The 20,836-nt window shown below is 24.9% G+C and overlaps 2 protein-coding genes across 2 annotated transcripts; both read left to right on the forward strand.

Moving 5' to 3' along the window:
* The first annotated feature begins 358 nt into the window (after positions 1-358).
* On the forward strand, positions 359-1,570 carry LOC126894751 (acireductone dioxygenase). The gene is made up of 4 exons (XM_050665986.1): positions 359-632; positions 840-959; positions 1,031-1,210; positions 1,274-1,570. Exons 1-4 carry the CDS (start codon positions 507-509, stop codon positions 1,388-1,390), a joined length of 543 nt encoding a protein of 180 aa, XP_050521943.1. The 5' UTR covers positions 359-506; the 3' UTR covers positions 1,391-1,570.
* An 11,833-nt stretch (positions 1,571-13,403) lies between these two features.
* LOC126894747 (arginine kinase) lies at positions 13,404-20,612 on the forward strand. The gene is made up of 7 exons (XM_050665982.1): positions 13,404-13,535; positions 14,737-14,920; positions 17,018-17,196; positions 17,254-17,493; positions 17,618-17,752; positions 17,826-18,023; positions 20,271-20,612. Exons 2-7 carry the CDS (start codon positions 14,758-14,760, stop codon positions 20,418-20,420), a joined length of 1,065 nt encoding a protein of 354 aa, XP_050521939.1. The 5' UTR covers positions 13,404-13,535; positions 14,737-14,757; the 3' UTR covers positions 20,421-20,612.
* Positions 20,613-20,836: the final 224 nt, after the last annotated feature.

The raw sequence follows: 20,836 nt of genomic DNA on the forward strand, positions 1-20,836 counted from the left end.
ATATAATTTTTTTATATGAGAGTTTAAAGAAATAGTCAAATAATTTCCAAATTGGTGCAGCGTATACAATTTAATTGCAAAATTAAATTAAATTTTAGTAACGTCACTAATAAACGCTATAGCTGAATTAAAATGTATGTACCATAAAATCGGATGTAGTTTAGACCTTGTAATTTGAACTCGAGTATAAAATGGTTGAGACTAATGTCGCAGTAATATGTCCAAGAAATTAAACTTAAACAACAAATAGTACTTATGAGACTAATTATTCAGTATTACGTTCTACAATTGTAGTGTAGTGGGAACGACATTATAGATGACGTAAATGTGATAGAAATAATATATTCATTAGTTATCATTTCTTATCTTAAATATTCGTAAGAATACTTGTAATGAAATACACAAAAAGCATATACTTATATGCATATGTACTTTTACAGAATTTTTTTGTGGTTTATCATTCAGTTTTAAAATTAATATATTAGCCATAAAAAAATAGATTTAAAATGGTTCAAGCTTGGTATATGGAAAAAAACTGGACTGGTGATCAACGTGAAGAACATCATAAACAACCTCCAGAATTTATCGAATTAGATAAATTGTATAAATTGAGCGGAGTGGAATACTTCCAAGTATATATTTTAAAAAACATATTTTATTCAAAATTTTGTCTTTTAAAATGTCAAAATTAATTGAATAGAATTAAATCCACGTTATAGTAAAGTTTTGATATTTTTATGATTATCTCCTTGTTCATTAGATTAAAATCATATAAAAGCTAATATTATTTAAAGAATATTTTGCATATATATATTATTTATGATTCAATATTTTTACAGGTTAATCATTTGAACCCATCTAGTGATGAGAAATTAAAATCATTAAAAAGCAATAGGGGATACACTTATGAAGATGAAATTACTTGCTCTAAAGAATGTTTGCAAGATTATGAAAAAAAAGTAAAACTGTTTTATTATGTAATTGAAAAAATGTATGAATATTATTTTAATTAAATAATTGTTGTGTTTAGTTGAAAATTTTTTTTGAGGAGCATCTTCATACTGATGAAGAAATAAGATTAGTTTTAGAAGGTTCTGGATATTTTGATATTAGAGATACAAATGATGACTGGATTCGTATTAAAGTTGAACCTGGTGATCTATTAATTATACCTAAAGGAATTTATCATCGCTTTACATTGGATTCTAATGTAATAGACATTATATAAAAGTAAATTTTATTTGTTTTAACAAAGATTTGTATTAATATTTAGAATTTCATCAAAGCTAAACGTTATTTTATTGGAGAGCCTGTATGGACACCTTACAATAGACCCGCAGATGATATGGACTGTAGACAAGAATATTTAAATCTAATTAAATCCTTTTAACATTTTTACATTGCGATATTGTTATAGTATAATTATTATTTTATTTTAAGTATTTTCTAACAAATATTAGCTTGGTAGGTATGGAAATAAAATTTATATTTTAGTTAATATTGTAGAAAGTTATTATCATTTTAATGTAATAATAATTATTTATAGTTTAAAATAAACAGTTTTCTTGCAGTGTTTTATTATTAAGAATCATAAGTGTCAGTATAAAAATTTTAAAAGAAGTCGTATTGAACATGATTAATCATAAAAAAAAAAAAATGGACTTATTTAATTGATTGATTAAACTTTTTTTTTGATTGAAATTTAATTGCTAAACAATTCAATGGTTTAAGATGTTATTCTTATGCAATTAGCTGAACAGTTTGCAAAAAAATTATTATTAAGATTTATATTAAATGTCTATATTTATATATATATATATATATATATATATGTCTATATTGGTTTATATTGTTAATTTTTTTAAAGTTTAAAATTTAAAATTCAACTATAACTTTAAAATCATTTTTCAATATATAATATTTTATTATTGTTGTTTTTAATATTTTTCTAATTTATTATAATGAACTATGTAGATTTTTAAAATTTTTATTATGTGATTTTTGTTAACTAATATATTTTTGACATTTACATAATACATGAATTAGAAATAGAAATGAATGTTGAAGAAAGAAGAGGTAGAGGAAGACAAAAAAAGAGATGTAGGAATGTAATTGAATGTGATGTGAGCGTAGATGATGTGGGTGATCATGTCAAGTGGAAGTTTAGAATAAGGGTGCCGACCCCAAATAGTTGGCATTAAAGCGAGGAAAAAGAAGAAGACATAATATGTGAATGAATATTAATACTTATTACATATTAATATAATATGTAATAATACATTAGGCTATTATATTATGGTAGTTATGTATTATGGAAATATATAAATTAAAGTGCTCTATTTAATAAAAAATATGAAGTTCCGCCTATGACTAAATGAAGGAGTTTTTCAATAAGCGTTAAAACTTATTATTTTTTTCAAACTGCTTTATTGTTTGAATGATAAAATTATCTTTATAAATATATTCTAGAATAATTGTATGTGCAATATAGTGTTAAAACAATTAATTAAGAATATGCAAGTGTAGGTAACCTCTAACCTAAGATTTTAGTCATAAGGTTTATAGTGCTTTAGACGTCTGATATCTTCAAACTTGTTCAATTTTCGAACGGCTATTGTATTTATGTTGATGTTACCTTTTGTTTTATTTATTTATTCTGTAAAAGGCAAAATAAAGTCACGGCATATAATGTACCGATAAGCCGCTGCGATTATACAGAGAACAAAGTTAGTGCAACTCCACATTTGTATACCATATGTCCAAATTTGTATTATGTAGGCTATGTAAAGTATATGTTTGTTATTTAATGAGAGTTCGGAATGTTTCCTGAACAAAAAGTTAAAATTTTTCATTTTTAGTTTTATTTGTATATTTTTCTGACGTAGTGATGCATCCAAGTCAGACTTGAGTTGGTTGCATTGCAAAATACTTGGCCGAATCTTCACGTGAGATTATTTGTTGATTCAGCTTAATTAGCTTCTATTTATAGTCAAATATTGTAATGCGGTTGTTATATTTTGTTTCTATAGAGTAAACGGAACATAAGAATAAAAATAATGACGTATGTCGTTATTTAAATTTGAAGTCGTTTCATTTTATTACTTAGTAAAAAAAACTGTCACAGTAAGGTTTGAATGATTCGATTAAATTTAAATTTATAACAAGTAAATGCGAGAATTTGGTATTGACGATTATTATCTACTAGAATACTTAAGTACAGTTTAAAACTTCAATGTATTTTTAAACATTTTTTTTCATTTCCTACTTTTTTCGACACATAACACTTTTACTTTGACATGCTGTCATACTTAGCGATAGTCTTTTTTTTTTTATATAAATGTTATAATATTCTATTGACTAAGGTCCAAGGCATTTGTTCACTTTCCAATATATACACCTGAGCTAACCTACGCAAAATTACTGTCATGTTACGCATGTAAAAAATTTTGTATTTAACTTCTATTTTTTCTTGGGTACTATTCAGAAAATAATTCTAGTATTACAATGACTTAAAAAGAAAAATCGTATTTTACAATCATTCATTTTCGTCGTTTTTTTAAATGTTTAAATATATTTATTTATAAATTATCTAGTATGTTTTAAAAAATGTATATCACTTAACATAAGTTAAAATTTACTATAAAAGCTTTTATAATTTTTGTCGTACAAAATAAAAAAAATTGTCCTGTTAAACTAGTAATTATTTTTTTTTTTACAAGAGCGTTATTTGGGGAGTGTTAAAGTAGGTGGTTGTCCGCTATTAATTATACATTTAATAATTGCAAAATGTATGTTTTTCACCTTAATTTTATTTTATAGGATATATTTTATTTTGAAAAAAGTATATTCGATTAGTATAAAAAAACTATCATTAAACATTTTTTAATGTATAGTAAAATTTTATGTATATATGTATATTATTTTAATATAATATTTATTAAAATTAATTTAATTTAGTAGAAAATGAATAGAAAAAATTCAACATCTTAGATTCTAGAATAAGCAAGAAGTATTCATTTTCATAACAATACAAGAAAACTGGGAATCGTTAAGATTAATTAAATGTACTTATCTAAATGTTAACTTAATTGATTAAGTGTAGTATGTACATTTTTTTAAATTATGCCTTATATAAATAATGTAAAGACATTTGTATTCTAATTTGATTATTAATTGTGATAAAGATATTTTACGTTCTGTACAGTACTGTAAAGTGTTTAAATCGTGTTCTTTATTTAATGAAACAAGTCATTAAAAGTTGTTAATTATGAAATTATATATATAATAAAGTTTATTTAAGTTAGATATCCTGAAGCTAAGACATTATTATGATTTCTACACGCAAGATAGGAAGCTTAGATAAAAAAGTAACGCCAAGAACTGCTCCAAGAATACATTAGAGTTTTGACTTAAATAGAGAATGATAAGTTCAATTTTAAAGGTCATCGGTATAAAATTTATTTTGAACTTCTAGTACATAAAATAAGCTTTCTATTAGCATATATAAAAGATTCAGTATTCCCGGAACATTTTCAAAAGTTAAGTTGAAAAAGTTAGCCGAGGCGCTCAGGCGGATGACCATGCTCCGGTTGCGGACTCGCCTCTCGGAGAAAACGACGAGAGGCGAGTAGATCAGGTTCCTCATAGGACCCGATAGGCTGGACAGATGGGTGGACCGAACTCACGGTGAGATGATTTATCGTCTCACCCAAGTGATGTCCTACCACGGCTACTTTAACGAGTACTTGCACCGTATTCGTAAAGCAGCCGCGCCGACGTGCGACCACTGCTCGGATCGCCCTGGAGAGGCTGATAGCGCTCTGTACACCCTCTTCCGGTGCGAGGCGTGGGCCCAGGAGCGGGACTCTTTGAAGTCCCAACTAGGGTCCACGTTCCGAGTTGGGTTCATGGTGAACCTGATGTTGGTTAGGCGGGAAGCGTGGTTGCTCGCTCAGGCGTTCGCTGAATCCTAAGGCGCTGGTTTAGGCCGGTGCCTTAGGTTCTTATTTTTGTGTTTTATGTTTTGTTTTGTGAGTTATTTTGCAACCCTCCCTAACAGTTCCCACTCTGGAATCCGGCTAATGGGAGGGGCCCCCTCAGCTCTTGAATAATTTCGGGCTGATTCACGACGTGGTGGTTTGAATTATTAAGACGGTGTGGGCCGCCCTGAAGTAATGCCTAACAGCAGTTCCAGGGCGGTCCACAATAAGCTAGTCGTGGAAAAAAAAAAAGTTGAAAAAGTTCTAATTTTACACAAATTTTCAAGTTTTAAAAAAAGCTTTTCTTAACTTTGAAGAGACAAAATAAGTATAAATTTATATTTAATGAAAGTTAGATTCATGTAAATTTGCTATTTTGAATCCCTCCTTGTGGGTAGGTAATGAGTCAGAATTTCAAAAAAAAGATATAAAATAAAAGGGAAAGATCTCAGGTTTTTATTTTAAAAAAACCCAGCACAGGGGGGTCGCGGCACAGTAGTGACGTGGCATAGTTGGATCAAGTATAATGATATCTGACAGTGATTAAAATCACTATAAAAAAAAAACGCTTCGATGCAAATCTTTAGATAGTGTTTAATTTTAAAAAATTGGTGGATTATTCCAAAAGCTTCATAAACTGCTAGTTCCTTATTAATATCCTGATTAAGACAAAGTATGTAGAATAAAAAAGAGATTATTAGAAAATAGTATTTCCCATAAAAAAATTATATTGATCAATACACTTTTCAATAAGTTATAGCATTATAATGTTAAAAATGTAAAAAATAAAATTGAGAATTTTCACACAATAATAGCATTTGGTAGCCATTTTCACCTTGAAGATAAAATAAAGTCCGAAATTTTTTTTTTCCATGATAAAGTATATTACATTAGCTTTAATTTAAGATATATATAAAAGTGTCAGACTTTCCGGAACACTTTCAAAATTTAAGTTGAAAAAGTCAATTTTTTGTGAAAAAGTTGTCATTTTGAATCCCCCCCTGTAGGCAGGTAAAAAGTCAGATTTATAAAAAAAATATACCAAATGATAGGTAAAGACATCATGCATCTACAAAAAAAAGAATTATATTGATCCATACATCTTTCGAGAAGTTATAGCATTATAAAGTTAAAAATATAAAAAAGAATTTTTTTACAAAAATCGTATTTTTTTTATTAAGTTTAATGTCTGTTTTCACCATGAAGATAAAATAAAGTCCGAAATTTTTTTTTACCATTATAAAGTATATTACATTAGCTTTAATTTAAGATATATATAAAAGTGTCAGACCTTCCGGAACACTTTCAAAAGTTACGTTGAAAAAGTTCTACTTTCTATATGCATTTTTATGTTTTGAATCCCCCCTGTATTTAGGGAAATGGTCCGATTTAAAAAAACAGTATGTCGAATGAAAGATCTATATAAATACTACTTCTCATAAAAAAATTGTAATGATTCATACATTTTTCAAAAAGTTATAGCATAATAAAGTTAAAAATGGAAAATACAAAATCGAAAATTTTCACACAAAAATAGCATTCGGTAGCCATTTTCACCATGAAGATAAGATAAAGTCCGAAATTTTTTTTTTTCATGATAAAGCATATTACATTAGCTTTAATTTAAGATATATATAAAAGTGTCAGACCTTCCGGAACATTTTCAAAATTTAAGTTAAAAAAATTAATTTTTTGTGAAAAAGTTGTCATTTTAAATCCCCCCTTGTGGGCAGGTTAAGGGTTAAATTTATGAAAAAAATATACCAAATGAAAGGTAATGATATTATGCATCTATATAAAAAAGAATTATATTGATATGTTCATTTTTGAAAAAGTTATGGCACTTTTAAGTAAAAAAAATTGAAAAAATTTCGAAAATTAGCGATTTTTAAATTTGTAATTTTTTTGGAGGTTTCCCCCTTTTACGGGGAACGAGGGAATTTTTTTCAATTTTTAAGGGTAATGTCTTCGACTAGATACGATTTTTGATCTATTGACGTATCGTTGAAAGAAATCCGTTCGGTGAGAGCTGAGAAAAAGTGGTAACAGACACAAAACACAAAAAAAAAAAAAAAACACATCTTAGTAAAACCAATACCTTCTCAGCTTCGCATCGAAGCTAAAAGGTATTTGATTTGTTAATTTTTCAAAAAGTTATGTCAGTTTAAAATAAAAAAGGTTTAAAAATGTCAAAAATTAGCGATTTTTAAAATTTGTATTTTTTTGGGGAAATTTACTATGATATGTATTTTGTTTTTATTTATTTATTTTTTTTGTGTTGTTACCACTCAATCTCAGCTCTCACTGGACCGATTTTTATGAATAATACGTTAGAAAACCACAAATTGTATCTAGTCGAAGACATTACCCTTCACAATTGAAAAAAATTACCTCGTTCTCCGTAAATGGGGGAAATTTCCAAAAATATTACAATTTTAAAAATCGCTAATTTTTGACATTTCTTAAACTTTTTTACTTAAATCTGCCATAACTTTTTTAAAAATAACAAAATCAATATAATTTTTTTTATAAATCCATGATATCTTTACCTTTCATTTGGTATATTTTTTTTATAAATCTACCCTTAACGCCCCACAGATTTAAAATGTCAACTTTTTCACAAAAAATTAACTTTTGAAAGTGTTCCGGGAAGTCTGACACTTTTATATATATCTTAAATTAAAGCTAATGTAATATACTATATTATGGGAAAAAACATAAAATTTTTATATCTTTAATAATTTAAATAATTTTAATAATTTATAATTTTTATATTTAAGACTCCCCATTTTATAAATGGAGGAGTCTTCAAAAAAATTACAATTTTAAAAATCAGTAATTTTCGACATTTTTTCAAACTATTTTTCTTAAAACTGCCAAACTTTTTAAACCCAGCACAGGGGGGTCGCGGCACAGTGGTGCCGTGGTATAGTTGGATCAATTATAATGATATCTGACAGTGATTACAATCAGTATAAAAAAAAAACGCTTCGATGCAAATCTTTACATAGTGTTTAATTTTAAAAAATTGGTGGATTATTCCAAAAGCTACATGATCAGCTAGTTCCTTATAAATATCCTGATTTAGATAAAGTATGTCAAATGAAAAAGGGATTATTAAAAAATATTATTTCTCATAAAAAATATGTGTTGAACCATACATTTTTCAATAAATTATAGCATTATAAAGTTAAAAATGTAAAAAATAAAATCAAGAATTTTCACGCAAAAATAGCATTTGGTAGATATTTTCACCGTGAAGACAAGACCAGAGGTCAACATTTTTTTTTTAAATTAAAGTATATTACATTAGCATTAATTTATGATATATATAAAAGTGTCAGACCTTCCGGAACATTTTCAAAAGTTAAGTTGAAAAAGTTAATTTTTTGTGAAAAAGTTGTCTTTTTAAATCCCCCCCTTTGGGCAGATAAAGGGTCAGATTTACAAAAAATCCAAAAGTCCAAATTTTTTTTTTCCATAATAAAGTATATTACATTAGCTTTAATTTAAGATATATATAAAAGTGTCAGACTTTCCGGAATATTTTCAAAAGTCAAGTTGAAAAAGTTAATTTTTTTTGAAAAAGTTGTCATTTTAAATCTGTGGGCGTTAAGGGTAGATTTATAAAAAAAATATACCAAATAAAAGTTAAAAATATCATGCATTTATAAAAAAATTATATTGATTTGGTTATTTTTAAAAAAGTTATGGCAATTTAAAGTAAAACAAATTGAAAAAATTTCGAAAATTAGCGATTTTTAAATTTGTAATTTTTTTGAAAATTTCGCACATTTACGGGTAACGAGGTAATTTTTTCAATTGTTGAGGGTCTTATGTCTTCGACTTGATACAAATTTTGATCTTTTGACGTATTGTTCATAAAAATCGGTCCAGTGAGAGCTAAAAATGGTATTGTTAAGATTAATATGCAGTCAGAAAATTTTTTATTACAATTTATGGTAAATTTATCAGAAAAGCTCGATTTTTTTTAAATTTTTATCATAATAGATCACTTAAATAGAAATCATAGTAATCATTTCTAATTAACTTTTGGTGTGTAAAAAGATTTTACAATGGAAATATTTAGAACTTAATTAATTTTGATTTACTTTAACTAAAAGAACCAATAAAAAAAAAGTTGTTAAAAAGATTTACTCAATTGAACGTATTATAAAATTTGATTATAATTGTAAAAATCCATTGTTAAATTGAGGTGAAACTAAAAATCATTTTTTTTAGATTTATGATTTATATAACAAAATGTATCAAAAAAATTTGGAATGTTTTAGACTGGTAGTAGCACATATAAATACAGTAAAAAAATTTACAATTTACAAAGTAAAATTATTTACTTTTGTAGTTGAATCTTTTATGATACTAAATCTAATTTGACAATAAATACTTTAACAATATTAGAAATGAATGATTTTAATTGTTTGTATGGTTAAAGCTGGTTAAGCTACTTTTTATTTAATTATGGGATTTTTTTTTTAATTTTTGAGGGTAATATTTAAAACTAAATGCGCATTGTATTTATTTGACATATTGTTGAAAAAAGTAGGTTAAGTGAGGGTTGGAAAAATAAATCGCAGCCACAAAAACACATAGTAAAATAATATTAACATGAATAAGAAATTTTTCTTCTCATGAGGGCATCACTACAGTGATGTGATCTTTGATATTTATTGAAGTTAATGAATCTAAATGAGATAAAAATCAAATGAGTTAAACATTTTTTTCTAACTCAAAAAGAATTAAGAAAAAATTCAGTGCCACAGGCGAATATGATCCAGGTACCCTAACCGTGAAAGACACAACAGTTCGTCGGTTTCTTTGATTAATAAAATTGGCAATTTAAGCAAATTAAATTTTAAAGGTACTTTTTCGATTTTAAAAAAGCAAAAATTAAAATAAGTTTAACTTCTTATGTCTTATGAACTTTATTCTATGTCTATTAAATTATATGATATTCATGAAAGTCAGTATATTGCCCTTGTAAGATATTTTAAAATAAAATAAAATACAAAACACAGAATTTTAACACAAAAATAGCATATTTTATAATACGGTAACCATTTACACCAAGATGAAAATCTATTTTTCGAATTTTTTTTTTCATAAAGTTATATTTTAATTTAAGATCAAATAAAAGTGTTAATATTTCTAGAACATTTTCAAAAATAAAATTGAAAAACCTTATTTGCGTGCAAAAATTGTTTTTTTGAATCCCTCCCGAGGTAAGGTTTAGTGTTAGATTTTCAAAAAATGAAAGAAAAATATCTAATAATTTTAATTTGTTTATTTTTCAAAAAGTTATGGTAGTTTTAATTATTAAAATATTTCATGTTAAACATTGATTTTTACATAATAATTACATTTTTCGTTAAATTCGAAGGTTATATTCCTATAGAAGAAAAGGTATCGGGACAAATTTTTTTTTTGAACTTATAGTACATATTGTAAGCTTTAATTTGGTTTATATTTAAAGGACGCACAATTTCCGGAATATTTTCAAAAGGTAAGTTGAAAAAGTTATACTTTTTATATATATGTCTCAAGTTTTGAACACACCTTGTAAAAAGGTAAATTGTCCAATTTAAATTAAAAGTATGTTAAATAAAAGAGGTATATATAATGTATTTAGAAAAAAAAAATTGTGTTGATACATACATTTTTCTAAAAGTTATAGCAATTGTGAGCAGGTTAACTGTTAGATTTTCAAAAAAATGATATCAAATAAAAGAGAAATATATAAAATTTCTATATAAATAAAAATGAAGTTGATTTTTTAATTTTTGAAAAAGTTATGGTAATTTTAAGAAAAATAAGTGCAAAAAAATGACGAAATTTACCGATTTTAAAAATTTTTTTTGAAATTTCCCTCATTTACCGGAAATGACGGACAGTTTTTCATTTTTTAAGTGTAATGTCTTCAACTAGATACAATTTGTGTTCTTTTGACATATTGTTCATCAATCGGTCCAGTCGGAGCTGAGAAAAAGTGACAACAGACACACACAAAAAAAAAAAAAACCATTATGTAAAATTAATACCTTCTCAGCTTCGTATCGAAGCTAAAAAAATTTTTTCTGTAAAAACATTAGTTTGAATGAGTATACATGATACTTAGTTGCATTGATCCTTATACGCAACATATATACTATGTATATAGAATGTTCAGTAAGTAAGAAAATGAGTTTCCATTGTTCTCGTTGTTAGTATCAATTGACCAGTTTCCTTCCTTTTTGAACACTCTGTATAATATATAAAATAATACATGTTATGTATTGTGATACCTAATAAGATGTGTGGTAAATAGTGTATCCTTATCTTAATGCACTCTAAAAATAAAATTAATAAAATAGGATTAAGAAAAAACACAGCACAGTGGAGACGTGGCATAGATGAGTCCAGTTAGAATCACATCATTAAAATCACTATCATATAAAACACTTCGATGCAAATCTGTAGATAATGTTTAATTTTAAAAAATTGGTGGATTATTCCAAAACTACATGACCTCCTATTTCCTTATTTATATTCTGATTACAAATTTTATGATTTATAAGTGTAATATAAATATTTTTATAACAGATAAAGGGAAAGGATCCGAATAAAAAAAAAAGTATGTTGCATAAAAGAAAAATATAAATAGTACTAATCTTAAAAAAATTATAATGATCAATACATTTTCAAAAAATTATAGCGTTATTAAGTTAAAAATATAAAAAAGAATTTTTTTATTAACCATGATGTTATTTTTCACCATGAAAAAAAAATAAAACTTTAATTTAATATATACACAAAAGTTATTCTTTCTATACGCAGTTTTAAGTTTTGATCCCCCTCCCCTGTCCGATTAAATAAAATGTCGAATTAAAGAGGTATATAAATAGTAATAATCATAAAATAGTTGTAATGATCAATATATTTTTCTAAAAGTTATAGCATTATAAAGTTAAAAATATAAAAAGGAATTTTTTTATAAAAATCGTATAATTATTATCAAATTTGATGTCCGTTTTTACCATGCAAACAAAATAATAATTCGAAATTTTTTTTTTACATGTTAAATTATATATATATAAGTGTTAGTATTTCCGGAACACTTTCAAAGTTGAAATAGTTGTCATTTTGAATCCCCCTGTGGGTAGGTAAAGGGTCAGATTTATAAAAAAAATATATCAATTGATAGGTAAAGACATTATGCATATATAAAAAAATTTTATCGATTTGGTCATTTTTAAAAAGTAATGGCAGTTTCAATTAAAAAAAAATAGAAAAAATGTTGAAAATTATCGATTTTTAAATTTGTAATTTTTTTGGAGATTTCCTTTATTTACGGGAAACGAGGGAAATTTTTTTAATTTTTAAGGGTAATATCTACGACTAGATACGATTTGTGATCTTTTGACGTATTGTTGAAAGAAATTGGTTCGGTTAGAGTTGGAAAAAGTGGTAACAGACACAAAAAAAACACATCATTTTAAAATTAATATCTTCTCAGCTTTGCATCGATGCTAAATATTATATCTATTTATCACTAAAATAAATTGTATAAATGCATAAAGTTTAGTATGCTAATAATAAGTAATGAATAAAAATGTTTTAAGTAGTATTGTCCCATTAATTTTTTTTTATTATGAAATACATATATATATATATATAATATTTAATATATTAAATATTATTACGACGCCACCGATGTCACCTGTTAGGCTATAACGAATATTATATAATTTTTATTATTTTTGAGATAAATTGAATTTTGTTTACTAAAAATTTGAAATTATTTTTTCTAATTTTTGTTAGACTACATTTTGCTTTATTTTTTAAAAATGATTTCCATATAGTAGACAAAATAAAATGTAAATTTAAATAATTCCGTATCTTGTGTCCAAAAGGGTCAATCTAGAATAATAATAAAAAAATATTCTATTTTCAAATAACTACTGTCGAAAAATTAAGTATTTGGTAATAGCACCTGAGTTACGTCTTAAAAAAAAACTTTTATTATACTGAAAGAAACTTTAATTTTGTTGTTTATATATTTAAGAAATCTATAGTGGTTATTTGAAAATAAAATTTTTTTTTTATATTTGTAGATAAGCCCTTCTAGACCTAAGGTACAGAATTATTGTATTATCTTTAAAATTAGAAATAGTTCGTCGAGTACTAATTAAATATGTTATTGTCCTAATTCACTTATTTTCTTATGATGTATAATTAATATGGAATTTTTTAATAGTATTTATATAAATATTTAGGAATTTTAAATCAATCATTTTTTATGTATTTGAAGTTGATTAATTAAAAAATATAATTGTAAAATAAGTTTTTTATTTGTATTATTTTAGAAAATATTATCATTGCTAGAGATGAATATTTTAAAGCGCATGGCATTGTTGGAACTAGCTAAAAACAGGGCAAGAAGAAGGCATGGTTCTGCTATACAGCGGCAAAGCTCACTAATATTCTATTGAATCGCTTACGATAAACTTCACCTGAGCGGTTAACTGTAATACTCAGTCATTTCCAATAATCGAGATTAATGTAAGTAAATAGTTTACTTTAAAACAAATAATTTATTGACGGTGAAATATTAATTCTTTTATTAGATTAAAATGAAAAATAAATTAGTATTTTCATTATTTATGTTGAATTTTTTAAACTATTAAATGTTTTAAAAATTTAAAGAATTTGAAAATATTTTGAAAAAATAATACACATAAATTGTACTTAATATATAGAATGAAAACTGTAGTTGAAAATAAAATATTTATATATTTTTAGTCTAATTAAGGTACAATGTTCTTAGACTACGATAAAACATTTTTGGGGTATTATATTCATAAATATAAGCAACTACAAATATTTATGTAATATTTGGTTTAAAATTAATTTAAAAAATATATAAGTACATTATAGTCTAAATACACAAAAGTTGATTTTTTTAGTTTATTAATCTGTTTTATAAATATAGCTTACTTTATTTAACTAGTTTTGACATTTATAACATAATTTCAAGATTTGATATAAGTTCTAAGTAGAGTAGATCATTCTATCTTAAATTTGGAATACTAATTTTAATTTGGTCTTAAAACACCACTCAAATTCAAAATGTAATAATTTTTAGAGGTACCAAAACGTGCTAAAAATTGTGTGCGTTGAAATAAATTTAATGAATAAAATACATGTAAAGAAATTTATTATATTTAAAATGAAAAAAAATCTTGGTATAGGATTTTATCCTTCAAAAACAATGTGATGGAGAAGTCTTTTTCAAGTTTCTCATTGGATAAAATAAAAATTATAAATAATTTCCTAAAAGTTGTTGACTTACTATAAAAAAATGATTGATAATTTTAGAGGACAAAATCCTTTTTTGTATCATTTCTCGTATAGGGAATATCAAAAATCAAGCAATTTAGCTTAATTAACATTTTCCTAATTTGTGTGATTGGATTTTTGATTTTTGAAAAGGACATGTAGGATAATCACATAAAAGTTTTGATAAAGTTCATAATATTTAATTACATTAAATAAAAAAATGTTTTATAGGCGAATATAATTATTAATTTTGATAGATGAGGAATAATTGAAAAATTATTATTTTCCTATGTGTATTTAAACGTTTAACCTGTACAGTGTTATGTTTTTCCCTCTAAATAATGATTCTCGACATATATTAGTAAATAGATCTTTCAAAAGATACAATATTATTTAATATTTAAATATTTTGCATTAATTTTAGACCATCTATTAAAAATTCAAAATGGACCCTGCTGTATTAGCAACAATGGAAAGCGGATGGGCTTCACTTTCATCTTCAGATAGTAAGTCACTTTTGAAAAAATACCTTACTAAGGACGTCTTTGAACAACTAAAAAATAAGAAAACCAGTTTTGGATCTACACTTTTGGACTGTGTTCAATCTGGTAAGTTAATATTCAAACATTTATTAATATTTTATAAAAAAATTGTATGAGAGGTTTTTATTTTTAAATTAATAATCCAAAGGTTAATTTTTTATTAATGCCTGTAAAAAGTTAAAAAAAAAAGATAATTTGTATAAATTACCAAAGTTAAGTTTAATTATAATTAAACTTGAAAATAATTTATAAACTATTATATATAATTTACAAAAATTCAAATAGATTTAATAGATTTAATAAAACATAATGATATTTTATTATAACTTTGAACTAAAGAGATTGATTGTTATGTCACTTTATTAACTTAAGAAATATATAAGTACTGTTATTTAGCAAAAATTAGGTGACTTAAGAAGTTATTTGGCATATAGAGAAATAAATTTTGTAATATAAAAAGAAATATCTTTAATAAGAATTCTATTTAGTATTATAAACTCTCAAACCATAAAAACATTAAAATCAAAAAATATTTGTTGTTAGACATTTACAAATGAAATCATGTAGTGAATTATAATACATGTGAAACATTCAGGAAAGTTTTTAAAAATTATTTTTCTTAATACATGATTTTTATAATCGTCTATGTTTTATCATCTGAGAGGGTAAAAGAGATTAATCGACCGAAAATGAATCAAATATGAAGTACTAATAATAAAACCAACAGTAATAAATATTAATGTAAAATATTGATTTTTGAATTTTTTTTATAAAAACAATTTCAAATTGTTGAGTTTTAATTTCGTTTCCACACCTTAAAAAAGTTAAAGGCACGTGATTTTTGTTAGTAGTTTATATTTAGGGCACTTCTTGTCAATCATCCTGAAGACACAGTTTTGGCAACGCCCCTACTGTAAAAGAAATTAAAGAAAAAAACTTCAAAAAAATCATTTTTCTTCGCTCAGAGTGATTAATGAATATTTTTTAATACGTAGATAATAATGAATATACGGAGTGTTTTTTTTGTCGTTGTACTAAAGGCATGAACAATAACAGTATTTTGCCGGGAAAACTGAGTGAATATAGGTCATTGAGTTTTCGAGCTAGACTGCTTGACGCTGTTGGGATCAATATCCAGAATCAGTATTCCAGCATCACCTTGTTTTCCCACAACGTTTTAAACAGCGTTCCCACAAACATTTAAATGCCCCGAAATATGGCTCCTAAAATTCATATAAAATTAAAAAGATTATATAAAATATATTTTTTTAAGAAAAATACTTTGATGTTTTATTTACTCTTGCAATAACTGGGGTGCAATTTGAACAAAATGTTTGAAAGGTCTAATTTGATTTATACCCACCTTAAAAGTATTTATACATGAAAATATAATTAATTTTCATAATTTTTTTTTGGAGTAAGCAACAAACAGAATTTTAGGAATCCTCCCTATATCTCCTAAGTTGCATAATCATAAAGTTACAATAAAAATAATAATAATACACTTATGTATTTTATATTTGAAACGAAAGGATTTTTAAATATGTATTCTAATTATTTAGTTCCTTCGAAAATTAACATTAGGCACCTAATTTGAAGTGCAAAAGATATAATAAATATTTTTTATTTAATTATAATAAACTACAATTAAGCTTTTTTATAAGTTAACTTAAAAAAAAATATATATATATATATATATACTTGTATAAGTTTCACTAATATTAAATTTTATCACATTTCATTATATAAATATATTTATATATTATTATTATTCCTCTATATTTAACATCCTCTTTGAAAAACTATGATTTAGTTAGAGAAAACGTTAAAACCTAAATAGACCAGTGAGACGGAATACGGTAACCATTCATTTACGATACATTTTCAAATTATTGCGGAAAATAAATAAATATAGCTCTTTAATATACAAAAAAAATGCTTAATTTTCATTTTTAATTCTACACTAGTTTACATAAAAAGTATACTTAACAAATTTGTATAATTAATCATTATAGAATTTCATATTATTTTAATGTCTTCATAAATTGATAGTATTTAAATATTAACACAATTATATTTTTTTATTAATATTAATATAATAAATATTATTATTAAAAACTACTTGCATATCATATACTTGTTAATAACTATTGTATTTTTTAGGATTTCAGAACCACGATTCTGGAGTTGGTATCTATGCACCCGATGCCGAAGCCTATACAGTATTTGCACCTATATTTGATCCAATAATTGAAGATTACCATAAGGGTTTCAAGCCCACTGACAAACATCCCGCTAAAGATTGGGGTGATGTAAACACACTTGGAGACTTAGACCCAGAAGTATGTGCAACATTAGTATTATTGGAACACAAGGAATTTCTTTAAAAATTCTTTCAGGGAAAATACATAATTTCAACGAGAGTACGATGTGGTCGTTCATTAGATGGTTATCCATTTAATCCTTGTTTAACTGAACAACAATACAAGGAAATGGAAGCTAAAGTTTCTTCTACACTAAAAGGCTTATCCGGAGAGTTAAAAGGAGAATTTTATCCTTTAACTGGTATGCCCAAAGACGTGCAGCAAAAACTTATTGACGATCATTTTCTGTTCAAGGAGGGTGATAGATTTTTGCAGGTACTTTATTTATTTGATTTAAATTATTCTACATTTGTTAATAATATTTGATTATGTTTTATTTTATTAAAATGTTTATACAATTTTACTTTTCTCAATTTCTAATTTTGTTTTTATTTAATAGGCAGCTAATGCATCACGATTTTGGCCAACTGGCCGTGGAATATATCATAATGAAAACAAAACATTCTTAGTATGGTGCAATGAAGAGGATCATTTAAGACTTATTTCGATGCAAATGGGTGGAAACTTAGGCGAGGTGACGATTTAATATTTGTATGCGAAAAATATTACTCACACATAATGTAAGAATATTACACTTCTTCAATTAGGTATACAAAAGACTTGTAACAGCAGTCAACGACGTTGAAAAAAGACTTCCTTTTTCACACAACGACCGTTTAGGTTTCTTAACATTCTGTCCAACTAATTTGGGTACAACTATTCGAGCATCTGTCCACATACAATTGCCAAAATTAGCTGCTGACAAAACAAAATTAGAAGAAGTTGCATCTAAATACAACTTACAAGTAATTATTAACAAAAAAAAATTGATAACAAGAATTTCATAGAAATAATGGAACTTAATGATTCATTTAATTAATCATTAAGTAATTTTCTAATAATTATGATAAATCGACTACATAAATGATAGTGTGCGAATTATAATTCTTTGTGAAACCAAGACAATTAAACTTTTTAAATTCGTTTTACTACTTTGGATCAAAAAATATTTAATGTGGAACTCACTTGTAAAGTATTAAAATGTTTCATTTTTCTATGGCTCATTGAACCTTAAATGTTCAGTATACTTGTTATTTTTCTTAAACAAAAACGAATTTTAACAAAAAATGGATATTCCTTAGCTACATATGTACACAAACTTTTAATTAGAAATTCAAACGTGTTTTGACAAATAAGAAATTATTTGAGAAAAGTCAAAACATTTTTTTCGTTTAGAGTATACTTTGAAAAAATAGAACGGAGAGGAGATTAATGTTCTAAATATTTGCAGTAGTTAACTATTGCCATAATGTAAATAATTGTTTTTATAACCCTTAATTTGTAGTATTAGTCGTAAATTACTGACAATACCGCCGGTCATCAAAAGTGTACCGGAAATCATGTAAAAAAAGAGGCACGGTATAATTTAGAACCCACAATCTAATGCTGAAGAGAACCAGTACCATATCAACACCTTAAGTAAAATTAAAACTATATTAAAAATATTATTAATTTAAAAAACTAAAAAATATTAAAAATATTAAACTCAAAGCCACAAAAAAATTAATGAAAAGTCGCGGATACGTATTTCGGAAACAATGTTACCATTATCAACGCTAAACACATACTCTATATCCTGTATATATACAATGTATTACAAAATATATACAAAATATTACAAACAATGAGAACAATAGATACCCGTTTCCTGACTTACTGAACACCCTGTATATATATATCAACATCTTTATAATTTATGAAATGTTAATCATATAACTGTCATTATTATAAGTTTTCAAATCAATCAAAACCTATTTTTAGCTTTTATTTTTCATTTTTTTTAAATAGTAAAATAAAAAAAATGTTTCAGTGCGAAAAGTATTGCACTTTCCTAAGTTACGTACCTGGTTAAATTTTTAAACTCAGTAGTTTACTAATTTACTATTTTTACTATCGCAATAAGAATAGAAAATTTAATTTAATTATTTTTATTTAAAATATTAGTTATATTGATACTGATTTAACTTTATGTGAATAATAAGAATAAAAAATGGTGTTTAAAACACAAAATGTTCAGAAATATTTTTCATTAAATTGAAATATAATTTAAATTTTTAAAAAATGTAGCAGTTTATACATTTGTTACATGAAAAAAATAATCTTGTATTAATGGGTTAAATATTTTTTTTATATTTAACATTTTTTTGTGAGCGATTTCGACTACACAAATTTACTAGAAATGATGTTTATATCATATGTCTCTCTCTAATATTTAAGAATGATTTAAGAATGTTGCAAGTATGTGTTCGAATGTAACAACATATAAATAGAGGTGTCCCAAAGCTAAAAATATGAAGTGATGAAAAAATTATTTTTTTGACTGAATAATTTTTTCAAAATTGTGCAACTTTGTTTTTAATAATTATTTATTGATAGTATTCTCCTTATTGAACAATTGTCGACTTAAACTATTATTCACATAATGATATTGGATATATTTTAAGGGTGTCACTTAACAATAAAATGATTAATTGGATTATAATTATGTTATTAATATAATATTAAATTAGTTAAATAATAAATTAATTGGTATAACTAAGTAAAATGAATCACTTTAAAATAAATTTAAGATAATTCTAAATAAATTATTGATTTCTTAAATCAAATATATTTGATAAGTGAGTAATAGTGTTTAAGACCTTCTTCTATACAGTTTTAAAAATAATTGCTTAGACAAATAACTGAGATTACTTTGCTGTCTAAATTCTTAATCAGTAGCGTATCCAGAATTTTCGATTGTGATGGTCACTTCCAAGTTTTTGTTGAATTAAATTTTTTTTTGGATACGAAAATTTTTTTCTCTACATCGTATATTGTCATAAAAAAAAGGTAATCAAGTTAAATATTTTATGGACGACTAAAAAAATCCAAATATGAATGATAATAATTTCTTAAAGGGGGGGGGGTGAGGAGAACAATACTTTACGATCCTGGATATAACATTGGTAATAATAAATAGTACCAATACTTGACAAAGTTAATGTTAATTTCAGGTTAGAGGAACACGAGGTGAACATACAGATGCCGAAGGTGGAGTATATGATATTTCAAATAAAAGAAGAATGGGCTTGACTGAATATCAAGCTGTTAAAGAAATGAATGACGGAATAAAAGAACTCATTAAAATTGAAGAACAATTGTAAAATGAAATATGAAATAACAATTTTAAAAAACAAAGTCTAGTCAGATACAATTTTATCTAGTCAATGCTTTTTTAATTCATTATTTAATCGTTAATTTATTTTTAAAGTATAATGTTTTTATTTAAGCTGTATTAGTTTTTAAATATTTATATAGGTTGGGTACTGATTACCATAATTACTTGCATAATATGCTTGTATATTATTTAAATATACAAATATATATATATATATATATTAATGCATTTAAATTGAAAAACCATAAATAAATTACCATTAATATATTTTTAATGTTTTTAATTGATTGCATAGTGTACTCTTACTACCATAACGGATCGTTCATTTTAATTCAAGGAGCTGTGGAAATCAACATTTTCATTAAAAATGGTCTTTCTAATTATGTTTAACTTAAAACTAAA

The sequence above is a fragment of the Daktulosphaira vitifoliae genome, unplaced genomic scaffold, assembly GCF_025091365.1.
Source record: "Daktulosphaira vitifoliae isolate Bord-2020 unplaced genomic scaffold, ASM2509136v1 Scaffold_1, whole genome shotgun sequence".
Classification (NCBI taxonomy): Eukaryota; Metazoa; Arthropoda; class Insecta; order Hemiptera; family Phylloxeridae; genus Daktulosphaira; species Daktulosphaira vitifoliae.